The sequence below is a fragment of the Miniopterus schreibersii genome, assembly GCF_964146895.1.
Source record: "Miniopterus schreibersii genome assembly, chromosome: 11".
Lineage (NCBI taxonomy): Eukaryota > Metazoa > Chordata > Mammalia > Chiroptera > Miniopteridae > Miniopterus > Miniopterus schreibersii.
Window position 1 is genome coordinate 8244458 of NC_138111.1, and position 27380 is coordinate 8271837.

The following is a 27380-nucleotide window of genomic DNA, read 5'->3' on the forward strand; positions in this document are numbered from 1 at the left end:
AGTAAAGGATTTTCTAAGGTGCCCGTTTCTGTTTAACTTTAGAATTACTAACAACCCTTGTTAGGGCTTAAAGAAACTCTGCCACAACTGATGGGGTTGGTTGCCTGCCACGTGTGTGTGCTCACACTTGTGAGAGATAATTGGTGCCTGTGCATACTTCTCTCAGGGCACTTAGCTCAGTAATTACACTTGTTGATTTATGCGTCTTTCCCCTCTGGACACTGAGCAACTTAAAACTAGAGACTGATTCACTTGTTAGCCCCTGGACCCAGCAAAGGGCCCCCCAGTTAATAAATGTTTGATGACCCAATGAGCCATAGACTGCTAAGCCAAATGAGTGTCAGAGTAGACATCAAAATCTACAGTAGGCAGAAAGATCATCGGGTTCAGAGCTAAACTGACACCATTTCAAGTCCTGGTAAATAAGGGATTATGGGAATTTCCTGTGGAATCCAATTGAAATTTTGATGTTTCAGGACAATTCTAGGTATTGAAGATAACAACTACTCTACTCTACATTCTCTCAGACAAGAGAAACCATGTTCTTTTGCACATGACTTGGTAGGAGGTACAGCAGAAAGAAAGAAGGGAGTAATACTGGGGGATTGCTAAGCCATTCAGTAGGGACAGAGATATCTACTTCTAGGTTTGTTGGGATGTCCTTTGGCTCTGCAAATGTGTAGCTCTGGATAAGTCCCTCCCTCTCTCTGGACTTCTGCTTCTTTCTGCTGCAAAATGAGAGCATTGAACAGTTTAGAGCAACTGGCTGCTCTTACACCTCCTTTGCCTTACCTGGTTGGGCCAAGTTGCAGAGAACTTGGGTTCTGCTTTTTCTGGTCATGGAACAAACCCTTGCCATCACCCATAGAATCATGGTCAGACCTCTGGGCTGGGTATGGTTTTTTAGCTGGGAGAAAGCGCTGTATAATACAGAGGTATGATACATTACACCCTAGTGTAGACAAACTAGTTTATTTCATTCATATGTGAGATGTGTCTTAAGTAATTTGTTAGTAATTAAATAGCATAGCTAATGAAGTTTGTGAATGATATACCATTTTAATGCATAAAGTGTGCTGAAAGTATTTCAACAATATCCCCTCATAGGCGGTAGAGCCACAGCCAGCACCATGGAGCTGTGATACACGGGAATGCCCCCAGGAATATGTTGCTATTAAAACTTGTCCTTCATTGGCCAGCAGGGGGAAAAGGCTAAACTATATAGTGTGGCTTAAAAGATCATGATAGAAGCCAGACTCAAAAGGCTACATACTGTATTATTTTATTTATATGACATTCTATAAAAGGCAGAATTATAGGAATAGGAAACAGATCAGGTCCTGGCAGTGGGGGAAGGATTGACTACAAAGGGCAGCATAAGCAATTGGGTGGTATGTGACAGAAGTGTTCCGTGCATATACACCACTCTATGCGTTTGTCAAAACTCATAGAACTGTATGCCCAAAAGAGTGAATTTTAATTGATGTTAAAAAGCAATGAATTTTAAAAAGGTAGATGGTAGGAAGACAGGTGGTAAACAGATGATCTCCATATAGCATGGTAAGAGCTATGATGCACATGAATAGACACCCTGTGAGGGGTGAGGGATATTGGATGGGGCACAAGGGAGTGTTTTGGGGGTCCTGAAATGTGTATGTTCATTGTGGTGGTCACACAGCTGTATATAATTATCAAAACTCCTCTAACTGTACACACTGAATAGGTGGCTTTTATTGTATGTAAACTACAATTCAGAGTTGACTTATGAAAAAAGAAAAAGGATCATGAGCTTTAAAACCAGAAGACCTTTCTTCAGATCCTGACTGTCCCTTTACTAGCCTCCATTTCTCCATCTGTTATTTATAGCTGAAGAGACCCATCTCAATAGGTGAGCTGAGGAGCAGAGATAAGGACCTTGAACTGCTTGGTCCAATGCCTGCCACAGCTGAGGTCCTAGGCATTTTTATTCCCACCCCATGAGTGGCTCAATGTGCAGAACTGGTCTTTAAATTAACTAAAGCTGCTCTCTTTTAGACCCATAAAAGTTAAGTTCAAATTTTTGTGAAAGGTAAAAATGTTAACATCCATATGTTTGTTTAATGATAGCTCTTAGAGTCTCATTGCTGTTGCTATCTTTTATATCACTACAGCACACTAAATCTCCTAGGGTTAAGTCTTTTTTAATTAGTTAAGAACAGTATATGCTATTCCTTCAGCCAGGAAAGCACGAGGAATTATTTGCAGTGTTAGCTTCAAGAGTCTTTCATTGAGGAATAATTGAAAAAATACTGGTGACATGTTTATGATCCCCATCATTTTTTCCTTTCCTTTTATTCTTTGAAATGAAATCTTTATCTTGTGTCAAGTGGATAAATATTAATAAAATCTCTATTGACCCTAGCCCACTCTTTTGTGACAGATACAATCTTAAGAGTAATTGTAAAAAATATGCATATGCTTCTGGCATTCAGCATTTTAAAGGCATCTAAAAGAATCCAAAATATAGCTTTGCACCACTCTTTCTCATGAGACAGCAAGTGGGCATCCCCTACCTAGCAATCATAACAGAAGCTACTGTTTTTGTGTGCCTAGTATGTTCTGTGAACTGTGATGGGCACTTGTATTATTTGCATATTATTAAATTATTTGTATTAAATTGCTTAATTTGTTTCTTACCATGGCCTTATGAGGTAACTAGGAAGTACTGCCCTTTTGCAGAGGAAAGCCCGATGTGGAGAGATGAAGTAACAGTGTGGGGGCACCCTCTATTAAGTGGAGGGACCACACCTGTCGTTCAGGGCTGTCCAGCTCCACCTCCTCTCCCACCACATCACGTGGCTGCTGCCTCAGCGGGAGGCTCACTCTTCAGGCCAACCTTGCCTTCTTCTAGATCCAAATCCTCATTTTAACTGTATTCAGTAATTAAAAGAGCCCTGGCAGAAGTCATCGCTTTTGGAACTCCTCTTCCTTGAGGACTTATGCCAGCTACGTGGGTCTTAAACCTTTTGAGTTTGTCTGCTTCCCGACTTCCCCTTTCAGTCATCTTCTACTCTTGTAAAAAATGATCTTCTAAAAAGACAAATCTGATCAAATCCCTCCTTGCTTAAAACCCTCTTTTGCTTTTAGGAAAAGAGCTAAACTTTAATCTTGCACATAAAACTCCTCACAAGCTGGTCTTTTTGGATTTGTCTAGTCACATCATCTACTGCCAAGACCCCCCCCCCTCCCCCCCCAAAAAAGAAGCACACAGAGAAATATCCTGTCCTACTCTTAGGTGTGATCCAGCCACTCCAAGACATTTGTAGTTGACTGTGCCTCTGTGATATTTTGTTCCCTCCATAGGGAAATGCACTTTTCCTTCAACTAACTTCTCTTTCTCATTTAGCTGATAGCCCAGACTGTTGAGATGCCCTTCCCCAGTGTCCCCTAGCTCTTGGTGCCCAGCTGTATCACAGCATCATCACAGTGCATTGTGATTACCCGTCTACATGTGTCTCTTCCCCAGGGGACTTAGGTTCCTTGAAGACAGACAGCACTGTGTCCTGTTCATTTATTCACCCTGGCTGTCTAGCACAGGGCCAGCATATACAGATGCTTACTAAATATTTATATGAAGTATCCAGCCTTGTAGATTTGGCCTCAAAATCTAACGAGGAAAAAGCTATTCTGACCCTTTCTTTTTCCTCTCAACTCAGAGTGTCCTTGGATAAGTGAGTGTGTCCCGCTTTCTGAGGCCCACCAGGGTTTATTGAGACTGACTGCTTCCACATTAAGGAAGGTCACTGAAAACCTTATTAGCCAGCCACCCCTGCGCTGAAACTGAGATCCATGAAAGCATGGTGCAGTGGGAAGAGCATGAGGTTCTGTGTGACTAGTTTGCCAAAGAGAGCAAACTTCCATTTCCTCCGGGGGCCTGTTTGGGAGCGGGGCCTGCACAGCTATTAAGCATACTTAAAGGCTCAAAAAAGTAGGCGATGCGCCTTCCCCTGGTCAGTCACCTCCCCATCACAAGCCACCTGACTTGGAAGGTGGTAGGCAGGGAGGAATCACACATGGGAGGCTGTTTTTGTCTGCGTTTGTTTTTTTAAAGGAAATGGGGGAGTATTTTAATTTGAAAGTTAATAAAAAGTAATACATGTTTATTGTAGAAAGTTTAGAGAATATAGGAAAACACAAACATGAAAGTGAAAATTTTTTGGTATGTATTATAGAGCCTGCTTCTATATCTAAATGTATTATAAATATTTTTCTCTGTTAAAATATTTTTCTATAGTCTGATTTTAATGAATATATAATATTCTATCATTTTAATAGTTCATAACTTATTGTGAAATATTATTGTACATTTAGGTTGCTTCCAAGAATTTGCAATTATGAATAACTACTTAAAGGACAAAACAACTTAAATTTTTTTTAAGGCAGTTGCATGCTCAATACATAAGCCATAGAAAATGTAGAAAAGAATGTACAAGGAAACAATTATCTAGAATCTCATAACCTAGAAATAACCACAGTTAATTTTTCATCGTCTAGTCTTCCTGTGAGTGTGTATGATTGCATATGATACGTAGTTAGCCATGGCACTTCTTTTCAATCCATGTTATTTCATAAGCGTTTTCCCATATCATGAAAAATATTCTAAAATGTAACTTGCTATTGCTTGGATTTATATATTTTCATTACATAATTTATTTAACCACTTTCTTAGCACATGGTTTAGGTGTGTATATATGTTTTGTTACTATATATAATAAAGAACTGTCATTTATATTACCAAACAAAATTGAGTCACAACATTTAATGCTGGTGATGATACAGTAAAAGCAATTCATGCATGTATTTTTCTGACCTTCATTTTAATAGTCTGCTTTTAGTAGTTACTTATTGAAAGGCTGATTTCCTGTTCTCTTTCATACTGTGTGAGTTTAAGAATGTGTATCAGAGAAACCAGTTTCTATAAGAGGTTTGCTGGTTGAGCCTCCTCTAAAGTTTCATTTTTAGGGTTTCTTTTGAGGGAGACACATAGCTGGTGGCAGGACTGGGGATGTCTGACTTACGACTTGTTCATATTTGATTGTAACCAAACACTTGGCCTTCTTCTAAGCTGCCATATTTTGAGGGACTTTAATAACACCAGTTTTAGCTTTTGTAATATTACAAACTGCTTCTCTTGGCATATAATAACGCAATAGGCATAAACACAGAGATTATTTAAAACAAAGGAGTGGCTGAGGGGTGGGGTTTTCAGGGTGTTTTTAATCATGGTGACAACGGAGAGTGACTATTGGCATCTTATGTTCCAGCTTGGTACCAGGTCCCGCTCCTCAGCTTGCAGGGGTTGGGTCCCTGTACCCTCCCGGAGGGCCCTTTCATGGAGCCGCCTGTCCCGTACCTGGGCTGTGTGTGTGGGTGTGGCCCAGAGGGAATGAACACTTACCTCCGTTCAGGGTGGCCCAGCCAGTGCAGCCTACACTGTGCAGGCTTCATCCTTGTTGCCTCTGTCAGGTCACCCCTAATGCCATGGTGGTTTCATATGCCAGTCTCAACCAGGGCCACCTTAATGGGGTTACACCTTACTCAGCTCCCCCGGTGCCTGTATTGGCAGTGAATGAGGGAGGGAGGGAGTTAATGAATGGGGAGCATGCATGCGCTCATTGACTTCCTCATTTTGACAGTTTTGCCCTAACCCCATGCCAAGCGTGTGTGCTGTCTGATGTGCGCTTCACTGGTATCACCCCTGGGACAGATTTTTTTCAGAAACATGTCTACTGATATAGTAAATCGCAGAAACCTGGATCTGACCCTGATCTGTTTTGTGGCTGTATGACTCTGGACAGGTTACTTACCGTTTCTGTACTTCAGTTTTTCCATTTGTTACTTGGGGAAGTAATGGTACCCACTTACCGCGAGTAGTAAATAAGCAGATGCATATAGGGCTCCTGGTACTTGGTAGTTATTATTTGTGTCAATTTGGTGCATCAGGGGTAGCCCAGATGGATCTTGCCATTGGACAGATTATATATACCCTGTTGAACAGGTTGGCTGTGCCTCTGTGTGATTAATTTTGTACAAAAAATTTACTTCCCTTAATCCGGCCCAGGTCTGCCACAAAATGAGATAGCAGTGGGGCTTTTCTTTGGAGTAGGAGAATCTGGTAGGCAGACAGATGCCATTGGTAGAATGAAGCAAAGAACAAGTGTTGCTTGGCTTGCAAAAATCCTTGCTTTCCTTCCCTCAAAACCCTGTTTTATTTCCAAAAACATTTTGGGAGAAACCTCTTGGTGAGAGAGTTGCTCTGTCACGAAAGGTAACTTGAGAGCAGTTTCCTGTCTGTCTTTGTTGCCAGCTCTCTCCTTGTAAGGTCCTGTTTCGTACCCCAAAGGAGTCTTTGAACATCAGCTGTCTCGAACAATCTCTAGTCTTATCACTTATTTTAATGTTCCTTGCACAGGTCACTCTTGGATGTGGTGCTCTGGGCAGTCTCACCCCAGAATGCTTCCCTTCCTTTATTTAACCTCTGACCTGTGAAAACAAGAGTTAATCAAGAGTTCTGAGGTAGCTAAGAGGAAGGGGAAGTGTTTGGTTACAAATTAAATATGAACAAGTCATAAGTCATAAATCCCCAGTAGTGCTACCAGTTGTGTGTCTCAAGTTGCATATGGTACAGAGTGTTTGGGTTATAAATTCAAGTTCAGGGCTCTCTTATTGCTTGGGGGTAGGTGTTAGGTTCGTTTTCTTTAGTCCTAAAACTCTTTACCTTTTAAAACATTACTTTTATTGGGCCAGCTACATTCATATCCTACTTTCTCTGTGTGCCTGTCTCTCCTTCTTCCTTTCTTTACCTGCCTGCCTGCGTTGATTGGTGTGCTGTTTTGTGAATTGAGACAGAACTGCTTCCCTGAAAGAAGTTAAGCATATGGAAAAAGTTGCCAGGGAAAGGCATTGAAGCATAGAGCGTAAATGGGTTTAAGAGACAGCCAGACACTTTTATAGAGAGATTTGCGATTGAATGATACAACATTCAGGCAGAGATCTGGGGTGGAAATGAACTTAAATGAGTGCTATTTGTGGAAACTGATGCCGTCTAATCTAGCATTTCCTTAATTGTCACCATAAGCATACATTTAAAGCTTTATACTTTAAATTAAAAAAGGCAACAGTCTGTTTAAGAATCTATGACACAGGCCATGGTTTTTCTAGATAAGATCTTAAAAACACACATGTAAGGTAGCAGAGGCAGTGGGTTTTTACACGGAGCACTGGAAACTTAAAATCTCTCTTCTGCCATGTTTGATTAAAACATTTTAAATCAAGCTATTTATATTTGTGTTTCTGAATAGACACATACACTAATTCCTAAAGCAATAAAGAGCTGACACATGACCACTGTCCCTGGAGTTGGCAGAGTAAGAAAACACAGAATTGTTGGGAGGCAGCCAAAGTTGGACCATTCAGAACACTTAGAGCTGAGGGGCTTTGGGAGGCAAGCTTTTACTCTATCAGGCAGTACAGTGAGGACTGCAAGGTGAGGATTTTAAATCCTTATCTGAAGGCCGAGCATTCTATTTGATCATGTTACACAACTAATATTGTGTCGTGTGAAGCGAATAGGATAGAAATCACACCGGACGAATGAGTTTTGTGTCTACCTCTGCATTTAGCAGCTGTGTTGTCCTAGGCCCATCAGTTCATTTCTCTGAGACTCAGTGTTCTCATCTGTAAAATGGGATGATGATTCATCTCATAGAGTTGTAAAGATTACTTGGGGGTAGGTGCTAGATTAGTTTCCTTTTGGCCCCAAACTCTTTGCCTCCTAAAACATGACTTTTATTTAGCCAGCTACTTTCTCTGTGTGCCTCTCTCTCTCCTCCTTTCTTTACCTATACCTAACCTCAAAGCACCTAACACTTGATGTTTCCCCCTCCCCCCATTAGCTTCAATTTCCTAGCTCTAAAATGAGAATGGTATCAAGTGGCATCTCAGTGGGATACTTAATTTGCTTGTTTACTACTGAGAGCAGGGCAGGACTCCTTGTGTAGCCACATCTTCCTTTTGTTGTGTGTTTTGTTTCATTTTTCCAGTAGTGACAGTGTATTTCTCTTTAGTCTAGGAGAGCTTTCAGAAGGTGGCCTTGCTTAGAACCTCACCAACCCATTACATTATGTTACAGTAGTAATTTAAACCATAAAATAAGATGCTCTGAATGGCAAAAAATAAATAACCTTGCAGGTATGTGAATTCTGGAGCGGGCAACATAAACTCTCAGGAAAACGGAAGGCCTCTGCATGCTCACCCTCACTGGGCTCAGTGGAAAATATCTGAGAATTACTGCTGAATTGTCAGTGCAGGTGACATTACTCCAAAGATCTGTTAGCAACACTTCACCAGTGATAACGGAAAAGCACCTCTGCGCTTTCCTCCTGCAGTCTCCTCCATCACGATAACCCTGTAACAGAAAAGACAACAAATCCACTCTCCAAGAACAACAGTTATTGAGTACCCATCAAGAGAGAAAGAGCCTTGTTTCCAAAATCAAATCAACTGTATTATTTGGGTAGATTTATATAACCACAGATGTTTTATGGGAGTTTTTTGTGTTTTTTTCCTAATGCAAATTAATATTTCTACTCATTCAGTACATACAATGTATTTTTCTGCATAGATATAATAGTTATCACAATGGGATGTTAATTATGGACATAAATCAGAGATTCTTGAGCCTAACTGGATACCATAATAAATTGACAATTTGAGATAAGCGGCTGTGAGCAAAGCAGAATGCTCAGATTGCGTGAGACAGGTTCTGGTTTCCCAAAGAGGGATGTTTTTTCTCTTATTTAGGTTCTTCTTACTTTTGATCTTATTAGCAATAAGAATAAAAGTTTATCAGGGGAAAACAGTGCTTACTCTGTTCCATGCACAGTAGTGAGTGCACTCACATATGGTTTACCCTCATTACAGCCATGTGAGGGTGGGTATTATATTCCCATTTCACATATGGGAGAGCAGAGCATGGCTTGGGCCACCGGTAGTAGGTGGCAGAGCTGACATTCAACCTAGGTAGGCCCCTGCCTTTGCAATCTGTGTAAAGTTTACCAGCCAAGTGGCACTTCCTGTGAGAAGGCTTCCCAGAACCTCTCCTCTCTTCCCTTTATGAACCTCAGTCGTAGCACTGACCCTGTGCTGCTGACACTGTCCGCCAACATATCTGCTTCCCTCATTAAACAGAGCTCCCCAAATGCTGCGGCCTGGGGCTATGCCCCATGCACCTTGCAGAATGCCAGGCATATAGTGGGTGGGTCTTAATAAATGCAGAGAACTTGGAGTTAGATGATTGATTACAACATTTGAAAAACAAATGATATGGAAATGTGTGACATTTGGACTGTAAACATCACCTCACTTTTTAATCCACAGAAATGTCCATTGAAGCTTCATGTGGGTGGCTCAGGAAGATGTGTGCTTTTCCCTCGGGGAGGAATGCATTCTCCTTGGTGCTAAGGCCACATAGGTGGTTTTGTTATGCTTAAAAGTGGGAATGCTTGTTGCTGAGTATAATGGAGGAGAAGGCATGTCTTGTAGAAGGCAGTGTGGTTGGGATCTAGAGCCTTTCCTACATTCCATGAAAAGGCATGAGCATTGTAGGAGTGGGAGAGAGGCAAGCTCCTGGTGTTGCCATTCTCTTCAGTAAGTTTGAAGACAAGAATATCTCCTGACCGGCAGGAAGACTGGCTCAGAGATGGGAGGAGAAGTTTGGAGCTGACCCTGTGGGGACATGCACAGACAGATTCGAGGATTCTTAGCAATTTTAAAGGCTCACTGTGCTTAAAAAAATTAGGTTGCCAAACTAAAATAATCAGCCTGGTTTTGTGGCATTCCCACAGCACTTACAGTAGGAACAAGAAAAGCAGGTGGTGGGGTTGACTTGTGTAGGAGAGATGGGCAAGTGTCGGGAAGTCTTTAGTTTGCGGGCACTTCTTAGCCTGCTTTAAACATTTTCTCACTCTGTTCTAATTATTGGTCACAGACTGCAGCAACCCATTGATAGGGATTGTTTTTAATTCTGGATTATTTTCCTAACCAAAATACTGCCTCCTAAATTTGGAGCCCCCCTCCCAACAGGAGTTGGTTGACCATTACTCTATAGCGCTAGTGGTAATGGCTTTAGCAGAAACTATAGGGATGAGTTACACCTGTCAAGGGAAGTTCTGATTTATTGAATGTCTGACATGTGCCAGGCACACATTAGAGAGTACACAGTCAATACACAGGCATGATCCTTGCTCTCAGGAGGTGACACTAATGGAGAAGACAAATAAGCATATATTATAAACTATGGTGAGTCTTAGTGTCAGGGAAGCCCAGGAGGGCCTCATAGTCTGGAAATAAAATGCATCTATTTAAGTGGAGACCAAAATTTTATAGTCAAAATGGGGGGAGAGTTTATTTAGGATTTTATCTTTTAAAAAAAAGACACTAAAATTTTGAAAATGAAATTTACTCCAGCAATGCATTATTCTTAGAATAAATGATGAGTCAAGTGGTTTTTTAGGGGAGGAGTTAAGTACCAAAACTGAGCTTCTTCATCCAGGGTTATTTGACTCAAGTCTGTGTTCTTCCCAGCATTTCCCATGCTGCTCTACGTTTTTAAATTCTGGGGTTTTGGGGTGGTTTTTTTTGTTGTTTTTTTAAAATATATCTTTATTGATTTCAGAGAGAGGAAGGGAGAGGGAGAGGGAGAGATAGAAACATCAGTGATGAGAGAGTCATTGATCGCCTGCAGCCCACAACCCGGGCATGTGCCCTGACTGGGAATCGAACCCTGATGGCCTAGGTCCTAGGTCGACGCTCAACTGCTGAGCCACGCCCGGCCGGGCGGTTTTGGGTTTTTAATAGAAAGCTTTAAGAACTCTGCCGAATAGCCTTAACTGAGGAATGCTTTGCCATTCAATGAATCTTGTCAAAATCTGCTGATAGGAAGGACTAAAGACAGGAATACCTCCCCTGGAGTACCCAAGGTGGAATTTGAAGAAAGAGCTCAGACAGTGGGCAGTCACCAAAAACAATGCAAGGCCCTGTTTCATGCCCCTCTTCTTAGCCTGGAAAGCATTATTCTAGATGTGAGTAGAGCTCTGCTGTGAGTCCTCCCCAGGGAGGCACTACTTTGGTTTAAGACTGTGTTGTCTTACACAGACAGAAGCCTCTCCATTTGACTGTCAGGCCTGGGAGTGGGGGCAGAGCCTGGGCCCAAGTTACCTGGGATACAGTTTAGTGAGAGAAGCTTGGATCCCCGCCAGTGCCTGGGAAGCAGCCTTTTCCCCATCAGGGCTCTGCTGATTGGGTCATGATAATGCTCCATTATAACTTTATAATCGACCAAAAGCCTAAGCCACATAAAATAGTTGGGAAAGAGTCCCAGCTCCTCCTCCGGACCCAAACTATCGCACTTTGTTGTATATGTGCCTCTTTTTCCCACGGGGACCAAGGCCTGCTTGAGTACAGGGACCCTTTGTACTTGTCTTTTGGGCCCCAGCTTTGGCCTGCGCCCACCGTACAGTGATGCTCTGTGGTGAGGACTCTCGCGGTTGTGAGTGGAGCAGGCCCAGGGATGGTCGGAGCGCCTTTCGACGTCGGGGAGGAGCAGCATAATGGGGTGTTTGTTTCCTGTCCCTGGACTGGGAAGCGTGTTTACTCCATGATGACAGACAAGCGCGGAATGGAGCGGAGGGTCTCCCCAGCCTCACCTGCGGGCTCAGGCGGCGCGAAGCTGTTGTGCCAGCGCTAATGAAGCGGCACAGGAAGCGGCCCTGGAGGAAGTTCAGCTGTGAGCCTGGCCTCCCAGCAGGGGAAGGGGGGGCCTTTGAAGAAGAAGACAGCTGGGTTTGGGTTTCAGACCTTAACACTGCCATCACTAGGTATTCATCTGTCAGTGCACAGGGGACAACATGTGGAGAGCAGTTGTGTCCAGTCAGGCCAAAGGGGGAAAGAAATGGCTGATTTCCAGGGTAACGATGAAACCTTGGGCGCCGAGGGTTCTGCGTAGCGTAGCCAAGAATCGATTTGCTGAGGCTGAGGCTGAGGCTGAGGCTGAGCGCGAACCTGGGCACTGTCTGCCATGTGCCAGGCCGTCCTGCCGTCACCTTCCTTCACTTTCATAGCAGGGTCAGGGGCAGGGGCACAGGGAGGCTGGATGTTCCAGCCCAAGCTGGTCAGTTGAACATAGTGGCCAAAACCACTGCCACGTATGCCGAGTCCTAAATTATCAGGGAACCCAGCCTACCCCAGCCACTTCATCAGTATTCCTAAAAGGAGTTCACTTGTCTCTTATTAATATGAGGCCACAGTCCTTGCAAGGAATACTTTCTCTTCTTGCTTTTTATAATCCTCCTTCCTGATTGTCAGTTCCTAGATTTAACTAGCGGTGTTTTTTCTTTCAGGAAAAAAAAATTGTAATCCTTTGTTGAATTTGTTTACTAAGAGTCCTCTAATCTGGGCAAGGGTTTTCTTCTGAGGCGATTTATTGTTTCTACTAGACTGGCTTTTAGCTCAGCTGAGGTTTATTTAACAGACTAGGAAGGGGGAAATTTATCTCCTCCCTAATCCCTCTTGAATGTTTCCATCGCTCTGCCAGAGTGGATGCCGTGCAAAGTGGCAGCAGTCGTTTGCTCTGTAATAGTCAACATGCAGCTGCCAGAGCTGATTGAAACATATTAACATAAGTGATAATGCTGTCGTAGAAGTGAAAAGTTAAGTTGCTTATCAGTATATTCTGATAAACTACTTAAATTTTACAGTAGCATGTGCCGGCTTCAGACAGACGTTAGTGATAGGGAACTGTGCACTTTATCTGTCCTCTCTGTTGCCTCTCACTTCATATATTACCCTCAGCGTCGCGGCTGGTAATCTGTGCCGGGCGCTGATTTCCCTCCGCCTGGCAGGATGGGGTCGGGCTGGGCCGGCTCTCCCGTCCGCGTCCAGCTCTATCAGCAGCGGACGCTGTCAGCTCAGCAGGGCGGATGCGAGCAGGCCGGCCAGCGCTTGGTACAGCACGTCTCACATGACTATTTGATGTCGTTTCGGAGAGTTTCATATGGAGAATAAAGCTACTTACATTAAGTGACACAACTTCTTGGGAGTGGGGATGTATTTCAGCAACAGTTCTGCAGCACCTTTGCTGTTAGTCTTTGTTTGGTTTTGTTTGTTGAGTCAGCCCTGAGCATTGATGGTATGCTGGCTGCATGCTTGGCCCTGGGAGGACAAGGTGAAGAAAGATGGGATCTTTCTTCTCTGTTTGCCCAGTCTGTTGGGAAGACAGACACCACTGAGTGCCACATGGTGTGTGGAGTGTTATAACAAGAGTAGGCACATGCCCAGGGCAGCATGGAAGAGGGCATGAGAGGCAGGGAGGGGCTGGGGTACTGTTAAGAGGATGAGTAGACATCAGCTAGACTAGACCAGGAAGGTCAGAGGGAGAAAGGAGCCAAGTTTAGACTAGCTCAGGCAGGTTTGAGGTCGCCTACGCATGCTCGGAGTGAGGGGAAGTCGAGAGATGACAGCCAGAGAGGCAGTCAAGGGCCTGACAGTGGAAAACCTTGCACGCCATCCTAAGAAGTCCTGCAGCAATGGGTTGGCTGCAGGAATTTAATCCAGTGTGCCACTTAGATTTGCATTTTACAAAGAGCATTCATTCTAAGAGCAACACAGAGGATGGACTATGGTCAGGTCCATGCTGCTGTCAGATTTAAGGGGCATGATAGGACCCAGTGGAGGGCAGTGGGGAGGGAGAGTTAGTGCTCATCCCACAATAAGTAGGGAGAGGGTGTGTTATAGAATGTTTGGTGTAACAGTATGAATGGTTTTGGGCTCATGGGGCCTTTGGGACAACTTGCAGCTGCCAGCCTGGAAGTGCTGCGTGTATGTGTGGCTGTGTGTGTCTAATCAGGAGGAACTTGAAGAGAAGCTTTCCTGGAAAAGGTGGGTGTGGTGGGGGAGGCCTGGGGCTACTCAGAGATAGTTCCTGATTGCAGAGGCGGCTTTGAATGTCTTCTCTATGAACCTGTTCTGGCTCTGAGGCATGGGAATAATTTATAATAAACATTCAATCCTCCATCTTATCCAGGCAATTTTTTAAAATCCTAGAAATAATTAGCATTTCACCAGTCTGTGTTTCCAGCACAGACTATGACAGGAAGACTAGGATGCAGAGAAAAACTGAAATGTACCAGCCTTGAATTCACTTCTGGTTAAAATTTTTGACCTGCATACTAATATTTCGTGTATTTTCTCTTGCCCAGCTATCTCCCGTGGTTTGAAGTATTTTATAAGCTACTTAACATCTTGGCAGATTACACGACAAAAGGACAGGTATTTGTCTTCTATTCTTTTTAACGAGTAAATTTTAATTACCTTTTATGATTATACAAGTAGTATATGCTGTATATTTCACCAAAATTTTTACCCAGAATGTAATGCATGCTCATCATAGAAAATATGGGAAATTCAGAAACTAGTAGGAAGGAGAGGGGAAAATTGCTCCTCCATGTTCTGTGCTGCGCCCCCACCCCACCCCCACCCGAATAAGCACCTTGGAATGTTTTCTTCCTTTACTTTTTGAATTAAATATAAATTAGTAGGTCCTTAGCATTCACAGGGTTAATATTCACAATATCTAATAGTTCCAAGCAACCCTAGAAAGTTGTGACATGTATTAAGTTATAATTTTACTGAGGCACAAATCGGAATTGCGCATGTCATGCTGCAAAGCTGGGATTTGTGAGTAAAACACGTAACTGGCGAGGGACCTAGCCAGCTGTCCGAGTTCCCATTTCAGTAAGGCTTTGTTGTGCTTTTCCAGTATTTTTTTTAAGGGTCTGAAAATTAGTTAAGAAGCTCAGCTACATCTTACCATGCTTCTGGAAGAAGCAGCACGCTCAAGTATCTTCCATGGATGCCAAGGGTCAGCTGGAGCTGTAGTTAGACTTCTGTTGCCCACATTTTTACCATATTTTTACCAGGTACCATAATAACCGAAGCATTTCCCCCATGCTGGGAAAATCATGTTAAACATTTTTCATGGCTGCATAGCATTATATCATGAACCTTGATTTACTGAAACATTTTCCTATTGTTGGGAGTTTTTCTTATTTGGGATTTTTTTCATTAATATAATTACAGCCATTAGTATCTTTGAGCATAAAGCATTTTCTTCATTTTGGATTGTTTCCTTAAGAGTAGAATCTCAGATGGCCCTTTGTAAGGTCAATGGACATAAACATTTTTAGAACACTTGCCAAACTGCTTTCCAAAAGAATTGTGCTTTTTCTTTAAAAACACCCTTTACTGGCAATGAGCAGAGTACCTGAGTCACCATGCTCTCTCCAGTATTATTTGTTGAGTCTATTGCTTACTTGAAAAGTGAACAAGTCTCAGTTTCTTTGACTTTTTAGTGAGTTGAATATTTGTCCATATGTCTAACTTCCTATATTTTCCTTTTTGTAAATGGCCTAAGTTTTTAAATTGAAGTGATACGTTATTATTAAATGCTAGAGACATTTTCCCCCTCATGTTTTCTATAGAACACTAATTCTGAGAAATGTCCCATAAAAAGAGTACCATATTCAGTAATATTGGGGTTAGGGAGAGGGAAATCTGAATCAGTAGAAAACAGACAATTGAGGGTTATTCTATAAAATGACTGGTCTCACTGTCAAGTTCATACAAATCTAGGAACAGTAGAAACTGTTCCAGACTGATAAAGACTAGAGAGTTGTAACTAAAGGCAGTCTGTGACCCTGAACTGGATTATTTTGCTATGATTGGCAGTTGACAAAACTTGATGGGCTCTGAGGATTAGATGGTAGTGTCGTATCAGTGTTAATTTCCTGATTTTACTGATTAATTGTGGTTATGTAGGGGAATATTCTTTGTATTTCTAGATGATGGGGCAGAATGTTAGCAACTCACTCTCAAATAGCTTGGAAAATAAAAATTTTTGTACTGTTCTACAAATTGTTCTTTAAATTTGAAATTGTTTCAGAGCAAAATAGAACATGTTGCTGCATGCACACATACATTTCTCTCCTTTGTGAGAAACTTTAGTATTTTATCAGTTCAGATTAAAACAGGCTTTTAATCTCAGCCCATCCTGTCTTTTCCTTTCCTTTAAATTCACTACCAAAAACAGCTGCCCAGCAGCAGAGAGGGCTCTGCTCCTGGCTGAGCACCTTACTAACTGGCTGATTTGAGCCAAGTGGCTTCACCTTTCAGAGCCTCGGTTTCCAATCTGTAAAGTGGGGTAGTTGTGAGGATCGTATAGATTTTAAAAAAGAACACACAGGTGAGCATATTACTAGTATATTAACATAGAGAATGCCGCAGGATGGGAGAAGTTGCTTTCGGATAATTCTATAAGTGTTCTTTTGAGCATTTTAAAGGTGAATCTGTTTTCAGTCAGATAATTTGTACTGCTTTGTATTTCATTTCACTAATTAAAATGCACAGCCATCATCCTATATTGCATGCTGTTGTACGTAGTTCATTTTTAACTTTCCATAATTGGAGGCTGCCATGTGTACCCAGTGAACACTCAATAAAATTAATTGAGGGTAATGATGATGAAGACAAGATCTACAGTGTCATTGTTATTTCTCTCCACCACCCCTGCCCTCTAAGCTAGGATTGTTTGCATTTAAAAGTTGTTGCTATGGAGTTGAGAGGATAGATTTGCTGAGAGCTTATGGTACATGATCCATAAAAGGCGGTCATGGTAGGTGTCTCACTGAGTAGAAAATGTCAAACTTGGTGTGGGAGGATCTAGTTGGCTCTTATATTGAGCCATAAGCAGTGTCTTTTGTCCAACCTTACTTAAATATCAAACCTGTTCCTGTACTGGAGCCAGCCCCTCCTCAGCCCCTCAGTCATGAGGACCCCCAGCTTGCTGTGTGCCCAGACCTCCCTGCAGGCTTCTAAGGGCTCAGCCTTGATTTGGTTACTGAGGCCTTTTATTTCTTTCAGGAGAGTCAGTGGAATGAGCTTCTCGAAACTCTGCACAAACTTCCCATCCCTGACCCAGGAGTGTCTGTTCATCTCAGCGTGGTAAGTGGGGCAGAACATCAGTAATCACAGAAAAACCATTTCACTGTGAACAGTAAGAAGGACTTGGCCAAACAGAGTTGTCTTCTGTCATCTGTACCTTCCCCACTCCTATCCCCAGGCACTCTGAGACCTCTGGGTTCAAGGTAGGCCAGGGAGTTGCATTTCTTCACTTCTTTGGGATTCCGTGAGCAATGTGTCCCAAATGCCCCCAGGCTCCTCAGCCCATCACTGGCATCTCCTGTCCTGCCTCACACTTCGCCCCCCAGCATTGCTGTGCATGCCCTTTTGCTGAAGCCCATCTTGCTGTCCCCTGAGCTTTCAACACCACCTCTCCCCTAGTAGGGTACCCCATGTTCACCCTTCAGAAATCAATTCAGATTTAATTCTGAGAAATTCTCCCCGACACTGCCCAAGGCTCTGTTACAGTTTTCTTCTTTGTCTCAAGTATCTTGTACACTTAGCAGTACTCAGTCACACCACGCTGGAACGCTCTGTTTTCCTATCTCCCGCCCCCTCCCCCCGGCCAAGGACAGGGATGGAGAGTGCCGGGCATAGTTCCTGGCCTACAGTAACTTTCTTGAACTCTTTCATATACATGCTACACATTCTGTAGTGTGCTAGGGTGAAAAATCCTCTGAACTACAAATTGGAAGATTTCAGTTCCAGTCATAGTTTTGCCAGTGATATGAGTGATATGTGTGCTTCCATATTTCAGTTACTGGAATCCTCTAATTCTCTGGGTCAAACCTGTCACCACCTCCATCAGTATTCTCAGATGGACATCCTTTGGCCAGCTGTTGATCATACAGGGCCTATTTCTACTCTGTTGTGTGGTCTGAACGTTTAAAAAGTTTCATCTTTCAGCTTCACTAGAACCAAGTACAGTGTTGGTACTCAGTGGTTATTATCTTGGTATTTGTTCTCTTAAAGCAAATGGACATATCTTATAGGTGTTTTGTTTTCGTGATGATCTAATTGAAAGCACTATTATTAACAACTAATAATAAATCTATTTATTAAGTGCCTCGTTTATGCCAAGTATGCCTCTCTAGTATGCACAACAACTACAAATAGATGTTGGCGTTCCCACTGTATGGATGAGGCATAGAGAGGAAAACGTACTTGCTCCTCCAAGGTTATGTGGTTAATTGGGAGAAGATTGGGGTTTTTAAACTCGGGGCTAACTTCCAAGCCTATGTTCTTTCCACTAGACCGTGAGTGTTGAAAGAAAGGGAGGAAAGAAGGAAGGAAAAAAGGAATTTGTAGAGGTTTTTGCTCATTTTAATAGAGCATAGGAAGGAAAGGAACCTTGTTGCAGAAATTCATGTAAGGAAAACTGTCCTGAAGATGAAATGAGCTTTAAACCTGCCCCAAACATCACCGTACAGCTAAGCCACCTTGCCTTTGCTGCTGTCCCTCTTCCTAAGCAGCTTGATCCCACCACTTCAGTCTGTAATGACATTGGACAGGTAGCTGTGGAGTAGCCTGGCTGTGTCACCAGCTGCTGGGGAGGAAGGGCCACTCCTTCTCCCGAGGGGCTGCCAGGCCTCAAGGACAAACGATCGCAGGGGCAGTAGAAACTGTAGGGAGGGTGCAGCTGTTTCATGCCAGTGGTTTCTAGGAATGTTTCTGACCTCCTCTGGTCCCAGCATTTCATGGGTGATGGAGCAAGACAGAATCTCAAAGGACAGCTTGGTGACTACTTGGTTTGGGAGATGCATTTGCTCACTAGTTACAATCCATTGCGTCTCTAAAGGCAGATTTTTTTTTTTCTTTCCTGTTCACAAGGAATTCCTTTCTCCATGTGGCATTTCTGATTTTGAAGCACTAATCTCATCTAGATCAGAAAGCCTGAATTGTTGATAAAATGGCAATTCTGGATGTTTTTTGCCTTTAGTCACAAGAGAGTATTTCTGTGTGTCTGAAACAGGTGATTGAGAAAGATGGAAATGTAAACTAGCAGTGGAGAGCAACAGTAATAATTTTCTATTAAAATACCACTTATGGAATGCTAGGTACTTCACATATATAACTGTTCTTCATGACGATTCTGAAGTAGATACTATGATTCAGAAACTGAGGTTCTGAGCTATTAAATGAAGTTGGCTTAAAATCACATAGCTGTTAAGTGGTCGGCTTTGTGGTCTGTGTTCTTTCCCTTCACTGTGCCAACCATTATTTTATGACTCCATTCCCATGTGGACATCCATTACTGAGCATTTCCTGGGACTCCCTTCTAGCCATTTGGATAGAAGTTGGTAAATTTGGTGTCAAATTTAATCTTGTATTTTACTTTTATTCTTTTAATCCTTATTGTTAAATTGAATTGTTGACCAGTTTCCATGCTGCACAATTTTTGTTGTAATACTTCATAGATAATATTTTGGCACAGACCACAGACATTGGAATAATGCATTGGGGAGGGTTTTTTTAAAGTTATCTTTTTATATATATTTTTTTACTTTTTAGTTTATTATTTTAATTCAGGTGGCTTTAGCTATAATTTGCACATCAGAAGCACAGGTAAAACAGCCTGTTATAGTGGAAAGAGCACAGCTCTAATTATCCAGACCTGGTTTCAGTCCTGGTTCTGTCACCTACAAGCTGTGTGACCTTCACAAGTTACTTCACCTCTCTAAGCCTTAATTTACCTGTTTGCAATGTGAAGATCATTTCTACCTTAAAATTCGTTATGGGAATTAGAGATACTATTTCTAAAGTACTTGGCATAAAGCTTCCAATGTAGCAGGTATTAAATAGATATCTGTTGAATATTAGGCAAACAGTTCATAGTATTATTGTTGTCATTGTCATTATGAAAGTTGTCCCCTGTGCCTTTCATTTTAGGACGATTATACAACTCATTTTTCTAGAGAGCAACTTATTTTGCAATTACCCAAGAATGGTGGGACGGGGGACTTCCTGAAATGTCACCTGGGGGTCCAGGTTTGAACTTAGGCCGTGGCTAAGCTGACCTTTTCTGCATGTGACCTTTCCTGGCCTTTGCACAGTCCTGTCTTTAATTGACCAGCACCAATTCTCTCCATTCCTGCTTGCCATTGTCCTCTGAGTCTTTCGTAGCACAGAGGAGGTATCATCTGTTCACCCTGTTGTCATTTAACTCAGGGACACATGCTTGTTACACACATAGCGATGCTTCCTTGAAAGTTCTTTGAACTGGTCAGGTTTTCAATTCCACTGAGCTGGAGATTGCGCTAGAAGTCAGGAGGCTTATTTGCAGAGCATGCATAGTGGAGAGAAATTCTCCACTGTTAGCCACCTGGAATGGTCTCGGTGCGGCTGTCCTTCAGCTGGAGCTGTCCTTAACATCACTTGGGCCTTTGGGGCAGGTTTTGCCCGCAGCCTATAGATGGATATAATCTCAGATGCTGAAATGAAATGGCAGGTTTGGTTAGTAAAGACCATTGTTGAGTGAACCTAGTGATATCTGGTCCCTAGAGTCCACTTGCCTCATTGAACAATAAATTATGAAGTCCGCAGCTTTGTTGTGTTCAGAAACCTGCAAACATCGTATGGGAATTTAGCCTTTAACCTCTTTGAGTTCATTTATATCTCCCAAAGTAGTTCAGCTCTCATAGAAAAGAACTCCATCTACCAAACCGATGATTTGATGCATCTGGCTTTAATCCGGCATTATCCAAAGAAAATATTCTGTAGACATTTCCAGTGAGTGAAACTCTGTTTCCGCATCTGAGTAAGGAATTATCTTCAGATCATTCGCCTGATTTCTGAATAATGTGCTTGTTGCATATTTTTGCAAAAATAAATAGCTTTTACTTTTCTTTTCCAGCATTCTTATTTTACTGTGCCTGATACCAGAGAACTTCCCAGCATACCTGAGAATGTGAGTACTTGGGAAGAAAAAATTTAAATTTTTATTCTCTTTTGTGTTTAACTTATTTTGAAAAGAAAAAAATATATTTTCCCATTATAAAATAATGCATTATAAAAGCAAAAACAAGTAGAGAATATCTGAAAAGTATCAAAAGTATAAAGATAAGGAGGGATTATTATTCATATTTCTCAAAGGCAATTGCCTATTAACATGCTGACGTCTCATTCTAGTCTTCTTAGAATGTCTTCTTTGCATAGTGAGTCACCTTTCCATAAGCATTTTTCCATCTCACTCGTAAGAATCATTTTGTTGGTTGCATAGTATCCCATTTGCTATATAGTTTACTTCGCTATTTCCTCACTGTTTTGCATATAGGTGGGTTTTAGTTTTTCCTATTATAAGTAAAATGTTTCCATATAGATATTTCTTTATTAGGCTAGATTTACTAAAGTAGAATTATATTTCTACTACATTTCTATATTCATTTTTAAGAGAGTAAAATAAAGTATTTGTGGGTATAAGTGTGGGGACCCCCATCTCTATTTCTTAAAGACTTAAAAGCAGTGAACTTGAGTCTGAGGGGGCAGAGGTTAATGTTTGCACTCCGGCAGGCTGGATGACAGGCCAAAGATACATTTTCAAAATGTTTTACTCAGATTATAAATAGTGCTATATAGAATTAAATAGAAAATCACCACCACTTAGGCACTTGATTACTTTTTAAAAATTGTGACAAAATATACATAACGTAAAATTTATCATTTTAGTCATCCTTCAGTGTATATTTCATTGTTGTAAACACATTCACATTGTTGTGCAGCCATTACCAATATCCATCCCCTGCACCTTTTCATTTCTCCAACTGAAACTGTATGCATTAAACAGTCCATTAAACAACAACTCTTCACTCCCCCCCTTCTCCCCGGCCCCTGGCAAATACTATTCTTTCTGTCTCTATGAATTCCACTGCTCTAGGCACCTCAGCATACAATATTTGTCCTTTTGTGTCTGGCTTATTTCATTTGGCATAATGCCTTTGTGGTTTGCCCATGTTGCAGCATGTGTCAGAATTTCCTTTCATACAGTGGAATCATATTTCATAGTATGTATATAATATACTACATTTTGCTCATCCATCAGTGGACACTTGGGTTGTTTCCACCTTTTGGCTGTTGTGAAGAACACTACTACGGACACTGATGTGTAAACATCTGTTTAAGTCCCTGCTTTCAGTTCTTTGGGGTATATACTTGATTACTTTTTTAAAATACTGGAATAGGTGGTATATTTCTCCATAGCTACTACAGATTCACAGGAAGGAAGTTCTTTTAAATATTTTTTATAGAGCAGACAAATTATAAATGTCAAGTAATCAAGTTTAATTAATGAAGTTTTGTTATTGTAGCTAATGGATCAGAGGCCTGGCTACTTGGGGTTCTTGGGGTAGGAGGTTCTTAAATATCAATATCAGAATCTTTTTGGTTTTCTCTTGCTAGAGAGAGGAAGTTCATTACCATTAAAACATTGAGGCAGTGGGTCATGGAATATCAACATTTAGCATGTATAATTTTATTCAACACCCCCATTTTTTATGTAATGCTTTATCCTCAGTTTTCAGCTACACCTGGTGTACCCCAAGCCTTTCTGGTTTAGTTCCTATAGAAAGTACATGTTTATTTTCCAGAGGGGTGCTAAAACGCCAGTTGACTAGCTGAGTGAGCTGGGAAAGGAGAATCTTGGGATCAAATTACTCTTAATTTTATTGGCACCCTTCTCCTAGCCTTCAGAGGTCTGGTGCCTCGATTCCTGAACCTTTTTGGAGTTCCTTGGTGTGAATTGGCCTTGATACTTGCTTCCCTATTTCCTGGCCCCACCCTTAGTGTTCAGCCTTTTCTGGGCCACCAAGTCAGTGTTCTTTAGTTTTTCAACCTCAGTTGGCACTCTTGACAGCTTAGGCCAAATAATTTATTTTATTTGTATTCTTTTATTGATTCTTAGAGGAAGGGAGGGAGAGAGAGGAAAACATCAATGTCAGAGCAAAACATCAATTAGCTGCCTCCTGCACGGCCCCCTACTGGGGATCAAGCCCGAAACGGGCATGTGCCATGACTAGGAACTAAACCAGCAACCCCTTGATACATGGAAGGACACCCAACGAACTGAGCCACACCAGCCAGGGTGGGCCAAATAACGTTCTGTTGTGTGGGACTGTCCTTGTACATTGTGGGATGTTTAGCAGCGTTTCTGGCCTCTACCCACTATATGATGAGAGCACCCCCCCCAGCTGTGACAACCAAAAATGTCTCCAGTTATTGCCAAATGTCCCGTGGGGACAAATGAACCAAGTTGAGAACCATTTCTTTAGTAACATCCGCTTCCTGGCTTCCAAAATCTTGACATCTTTCTTCCATTACTGTCTCTTCTCTAGTTTTTTTTGTGTGTGTAGGGGGGGCCGGTATGTCTTCTAAAATTCTTCTACCGTGACTTTTCAGGGGGTGGAGGGGCCACATGGTATCAGGAGAGAAAAAAGAGAAATATTTACCATATTTTACTGAAAAATCCCCACTGTGCTTCCCCTACTAATAGACATTTAGATTGTTTCTAAGGCTTTATTATTATAAATAATATTATAGTAACAATTATTGCCTAGGTTAGGTTTTTATTTTATTTTATTTTTTAAGGACTGGGAAAATTTAAAGTACCTGAAAATCTGATAACTTCTTAATTTTCAAATCTACAATTAGAAATAGTTTAGAGGAGGAAAAAAACCGACACCTGTCTTTTTCATAGCCCCACCTCCAATCCCTGTCTGTACTCTGTGCCCCCACCATTTAAAAAACTTTGCATTCTCTTTGCTGTTTCGGCCACTGATGAACCAAGTCCCTGTGCATGACCATTGCCCACTAGATCCTCCTTTCCAAACTGGTAAAAGGCTGGCCTTGTTTGTTTCTAAGCAGGAATAATAACAGCGTTCCAGACTTCTAACATGCTGGTTCCACTTAAATCCTCCCAGCCTCTCTGTGAGAGGTAGATGTGAGCCCCATTGTACACACAGGGACCCATGGTTCACAGGCCTGAGGTTACTAGCCCAAGGCGTGCTCCTAAGCAGAGTGTAGTGACCCAGGTTTGTAAGGAACCAAAGCATTTTGTTTCCATTATGCCCACCCACCCACCCACCCACCCGGCCTCCCTATAGTTGACTTTTGACATTCACGAGGAAAAAGGAAAAGAAACGATTTTTCATAGCTCAGATATGAAATGAAGCAGGCAGGCTTTTTCTCTAAGGAGAAGCTGAACTTTTGTAGGACCAATTTGTGTGATTTTTGACATAGAGTCACTGTTGAGCTCTAGCCATGTTGAAATTTGCATTTTAATCTCTTGGTGATTTTTCAAGGATTAATTTAAAATGACTAAATTGCTGCATTGCAAATTGAAACAAGCAATAACTATGGGGTTGTTAATACGACATAGTATGCTGTAGTGGAAAGAACATGAGTTTTGGAGACAGCCAGACACTGGGCTCCACCACTCTGGGACCTTGGGCTACTTACTTCTATTCTCTGAGCCTTGATGTTCTTACCTGATAAGGAAAAATGAAAAGAACAAATGAAGTATTAAATGTAAAGTTCCAAGTTCAATGCCTGATGCAACAGAGATGCTGCTTTTGAGGGTTCTTTTCCTTCCCTTCTCTCCCTGGCTTTCCTGGAATTCTTGAGGACTGAGTTGTGTTTGAGGCTAGGGAGCATTCCTTCATTTAGCTTGTGTTTCCTAGGTTTTTGCTGATGTTCTTGGTTGTGAAGACTAGGGCTTTTCCTCTCATGGAATGTATATTTGGCCACAAAAGTCTCTTAGCAGGCACCATTAACACCAGAATTTGTGAAGCTGGGAAATGATGTAGGGAATGGAGTCCAGGACTCTGGTGCCTGTAATATGGGAGGCATGTGTAAACATTTATTGATTATCCCCCCTAAGGGACATGATGAACTTTAGCAACTAAGCAAAGAAAGCAGTAAAAAGACTTTGGGATATGGAACATGATTCTATCTTCAGACACTCATGTTCTTCTGGACAGCTTCAGAGAAAGGTTCACATGAGAGAGAGGAGCTTGCACCCACTGTGGATCAGATCAGGCCCTGTGTGTGACACGGTGGAACTTCACAGCAGCCTGTGGGTGGTAGTCCCTGAGGAGCTCTGAAGAGGAAATAAAGCCCAGAGAAGTAAGTTGCTGCTAGTCGCCCAGCCAGTAAATGCTGAAACCAGTGTTCACACTCAGGTCAGGCTGACCCCAGCGCCGAGATGCTGCTGGGCCCTGGGCCTCCAGCTCCATGGCTCCCTGTGCCCTTCTAAGAAATCACTCATCGTAAGTGTAATTAATTATGGGAATATTAGTTTAATATCCTCTCTCCTTCCAAGGGCAGGGATCAGTATTTTTTCATCACTGTGTCTCCATAATTAGCAGTGAACCTAGAACATAGTAGATGCTCCATATATGTTTATAGAACAAATGGGTGAGCAATGCAGCCGCCCTCAGAAGGAAAAAGAATAGTTTCTCTCACTTGGCTTTTGGACCATTATATCTGCAAGACATTAATAAAAAGCAAAGGTAGAGAATTAACTTTTTCCACTTTCAGATGCCTGTTGAAGTTAATTCTCCTTATTTCTTCAATTTCTTTGTAAAGATATTTTCTTCCTTTTACTGAAAGACTACCACCATGTAATTGCTCATCAGGGTTTTCTCTATCTATCAAGATAACACATGTAGGAATTAATTTTATACAGACAATAATTAAATGAGCATAAATCTTTATAAATTTTAAACAGTTGACCTGCATTTTAAAAAGTCACAGATCATGAACAGATATGTAGTAATAATTAAATTGTAAACTGGCTGTAGAAGGGATTTTTTTAGCGGCCAGGTTTTGAAGTATACTTTTGATTAATGGGTAAGCATATAGACCATCATTTGGAATATTAAACAAACCTGTCTTAATTATCTGGCCAGTGTCATACCAAGTGGTTAATGATGCGAGGAAAGCATTTCAAGTGGACAGTTACATGTTACATTGCCCAGACTCCACTTTGTCAAAAGATGCACCACGACACAGAAAAGATTTATGAACTCATCGTGACGTTCACAAATAAAGTTGGGGTGGTAGTAGAAGCCCTATAATCAAGTACGGAGATTATAAAGAATTCCATTGTTGCTCTTAAGAGTTATCAGGTAATTGTTTATTCTAATGGTTTTTCCATTCACTTAAAGGGAGAAAAGTTGGCCTTGGGGTAAACTCTGCTTTCTTTCCTATAATGCACTTCTCTGATTTGATTGCTTATGTGAGTTTGTGGGATCCTTTCTCAGACAGATTATTTTAGAATCCAAATGTATAATTCCCTTTTAAGAATGCCACACAACTAAGAGAACCTAAATTCTTCTTTTAAAAAGGCCAATTGAGGGTTTGAAAGGTTTACATTATGGTAAAATAATCTGAGCAGGAGTTATTTCAGGAAATAAGACCCATTGTCAAAACCAAGCCTCCTGCCTTGCAAGCCTGTTCCAGACACAGTACAGTAAGTCTTTATCGTCTATGCTGTGTACGAAGCTGAAAGCCACAAAGACGAATAAAATGACAGACCGTGGGGCGGACTAGCATCTGTTCCGAAGGCTCCAAGGAGTACCCAGCTTAGAGTCGGCTCTTTGGTTGGAGGATTATCTCATTTCCCTAAGGTACTGAACCTAAGACGCTTTTTCTCTAAGCCCCACTGTATCGGCCCATTCTACCTCCCCATCACCACCCCACCCCCACCTGCTTCCTAACCCCGGGTGTGGATCACAGTGGGCCTGAAGTCCCCAGCCACCTGGATCACACAGGAGCCAGCAGGGACAGCTAGAAGCGAGCAGCCATTATGGGGCTTCCCCTGGGGGAAGTGGGGTTTTGTCAGGTGCCTTTTCTTCCTCTTTGTCTTGATTTAGAGGCACAGAGGGTTCGAGAAAGAAGGCACCATTACCACTGTTTCTTTGTAGAGATGAGAAATGGAAACTGGGAGATCTTAAGGAGCTTGTGCTGCACGTGCCTCTTCTGAAACTCACCTTCCAGGCTACTGTGTCCCGCTAACCAGAGACCTCCCTCAGACTGGGGCCCTTTCCAGCTCTGTATCCCTATTACCCAACCCTACAGAATGGGCCCATAATTAATTTTAGCTGGGTAGAAAAATGCTTAGGAGCACATAATGGTATATGTAACTGAAATAATGCTTAAACTCCATAAATAGTAAAGAACTATCCTTAAACCTAAAAAGGTAATGGCACTGAGAAAACTGAGCCTTTTTGAGAATGGGCACTGGGAATTAGTCTCTCTCAGCAAGGTTTTCCTTTCCTAGCAGGGGAGACACATGGAGAAGTAATTGTCAAGGAATAAAGGGAGTGGTTATTTGG

At 41.9% G+C, this 27380-nt stretch overlaps 1 protein-coding gene across 7 annotated transcripts in view; it reads left to right on the forward strand.

The window, feature by feature from the left end:
• The window catches only part of DENND1A (DENN domain containing 1A), a 405631-nt gene that overhangs the window by 175447 nt on the left and 202804 nt on the right, over positions 1-27380 (forward strand). For 6 of the 7 annotated variants that reach the window (XM_081150732.1, XM_081150734.1, XM_081150736.1 and 3 more), the window contains 3 exons: positions 14295-14364; positions 17014-17094; positions 20906-20959. In XM_081150732.1, the coding sequence (XP_081006858.1) occupies positions 14295-14364; positions 17014-17094; positions 20906-20959 (205 nt within the window). Of the gene's footprint in view, positions 1-14294; positions 14365-17013; positions 17095-20699; positions 20782-20905; positions 20960-27380 lie in introns of those variants that run through there. The other variant, XM_081150737.1, reaches the window with a different exon arrangement.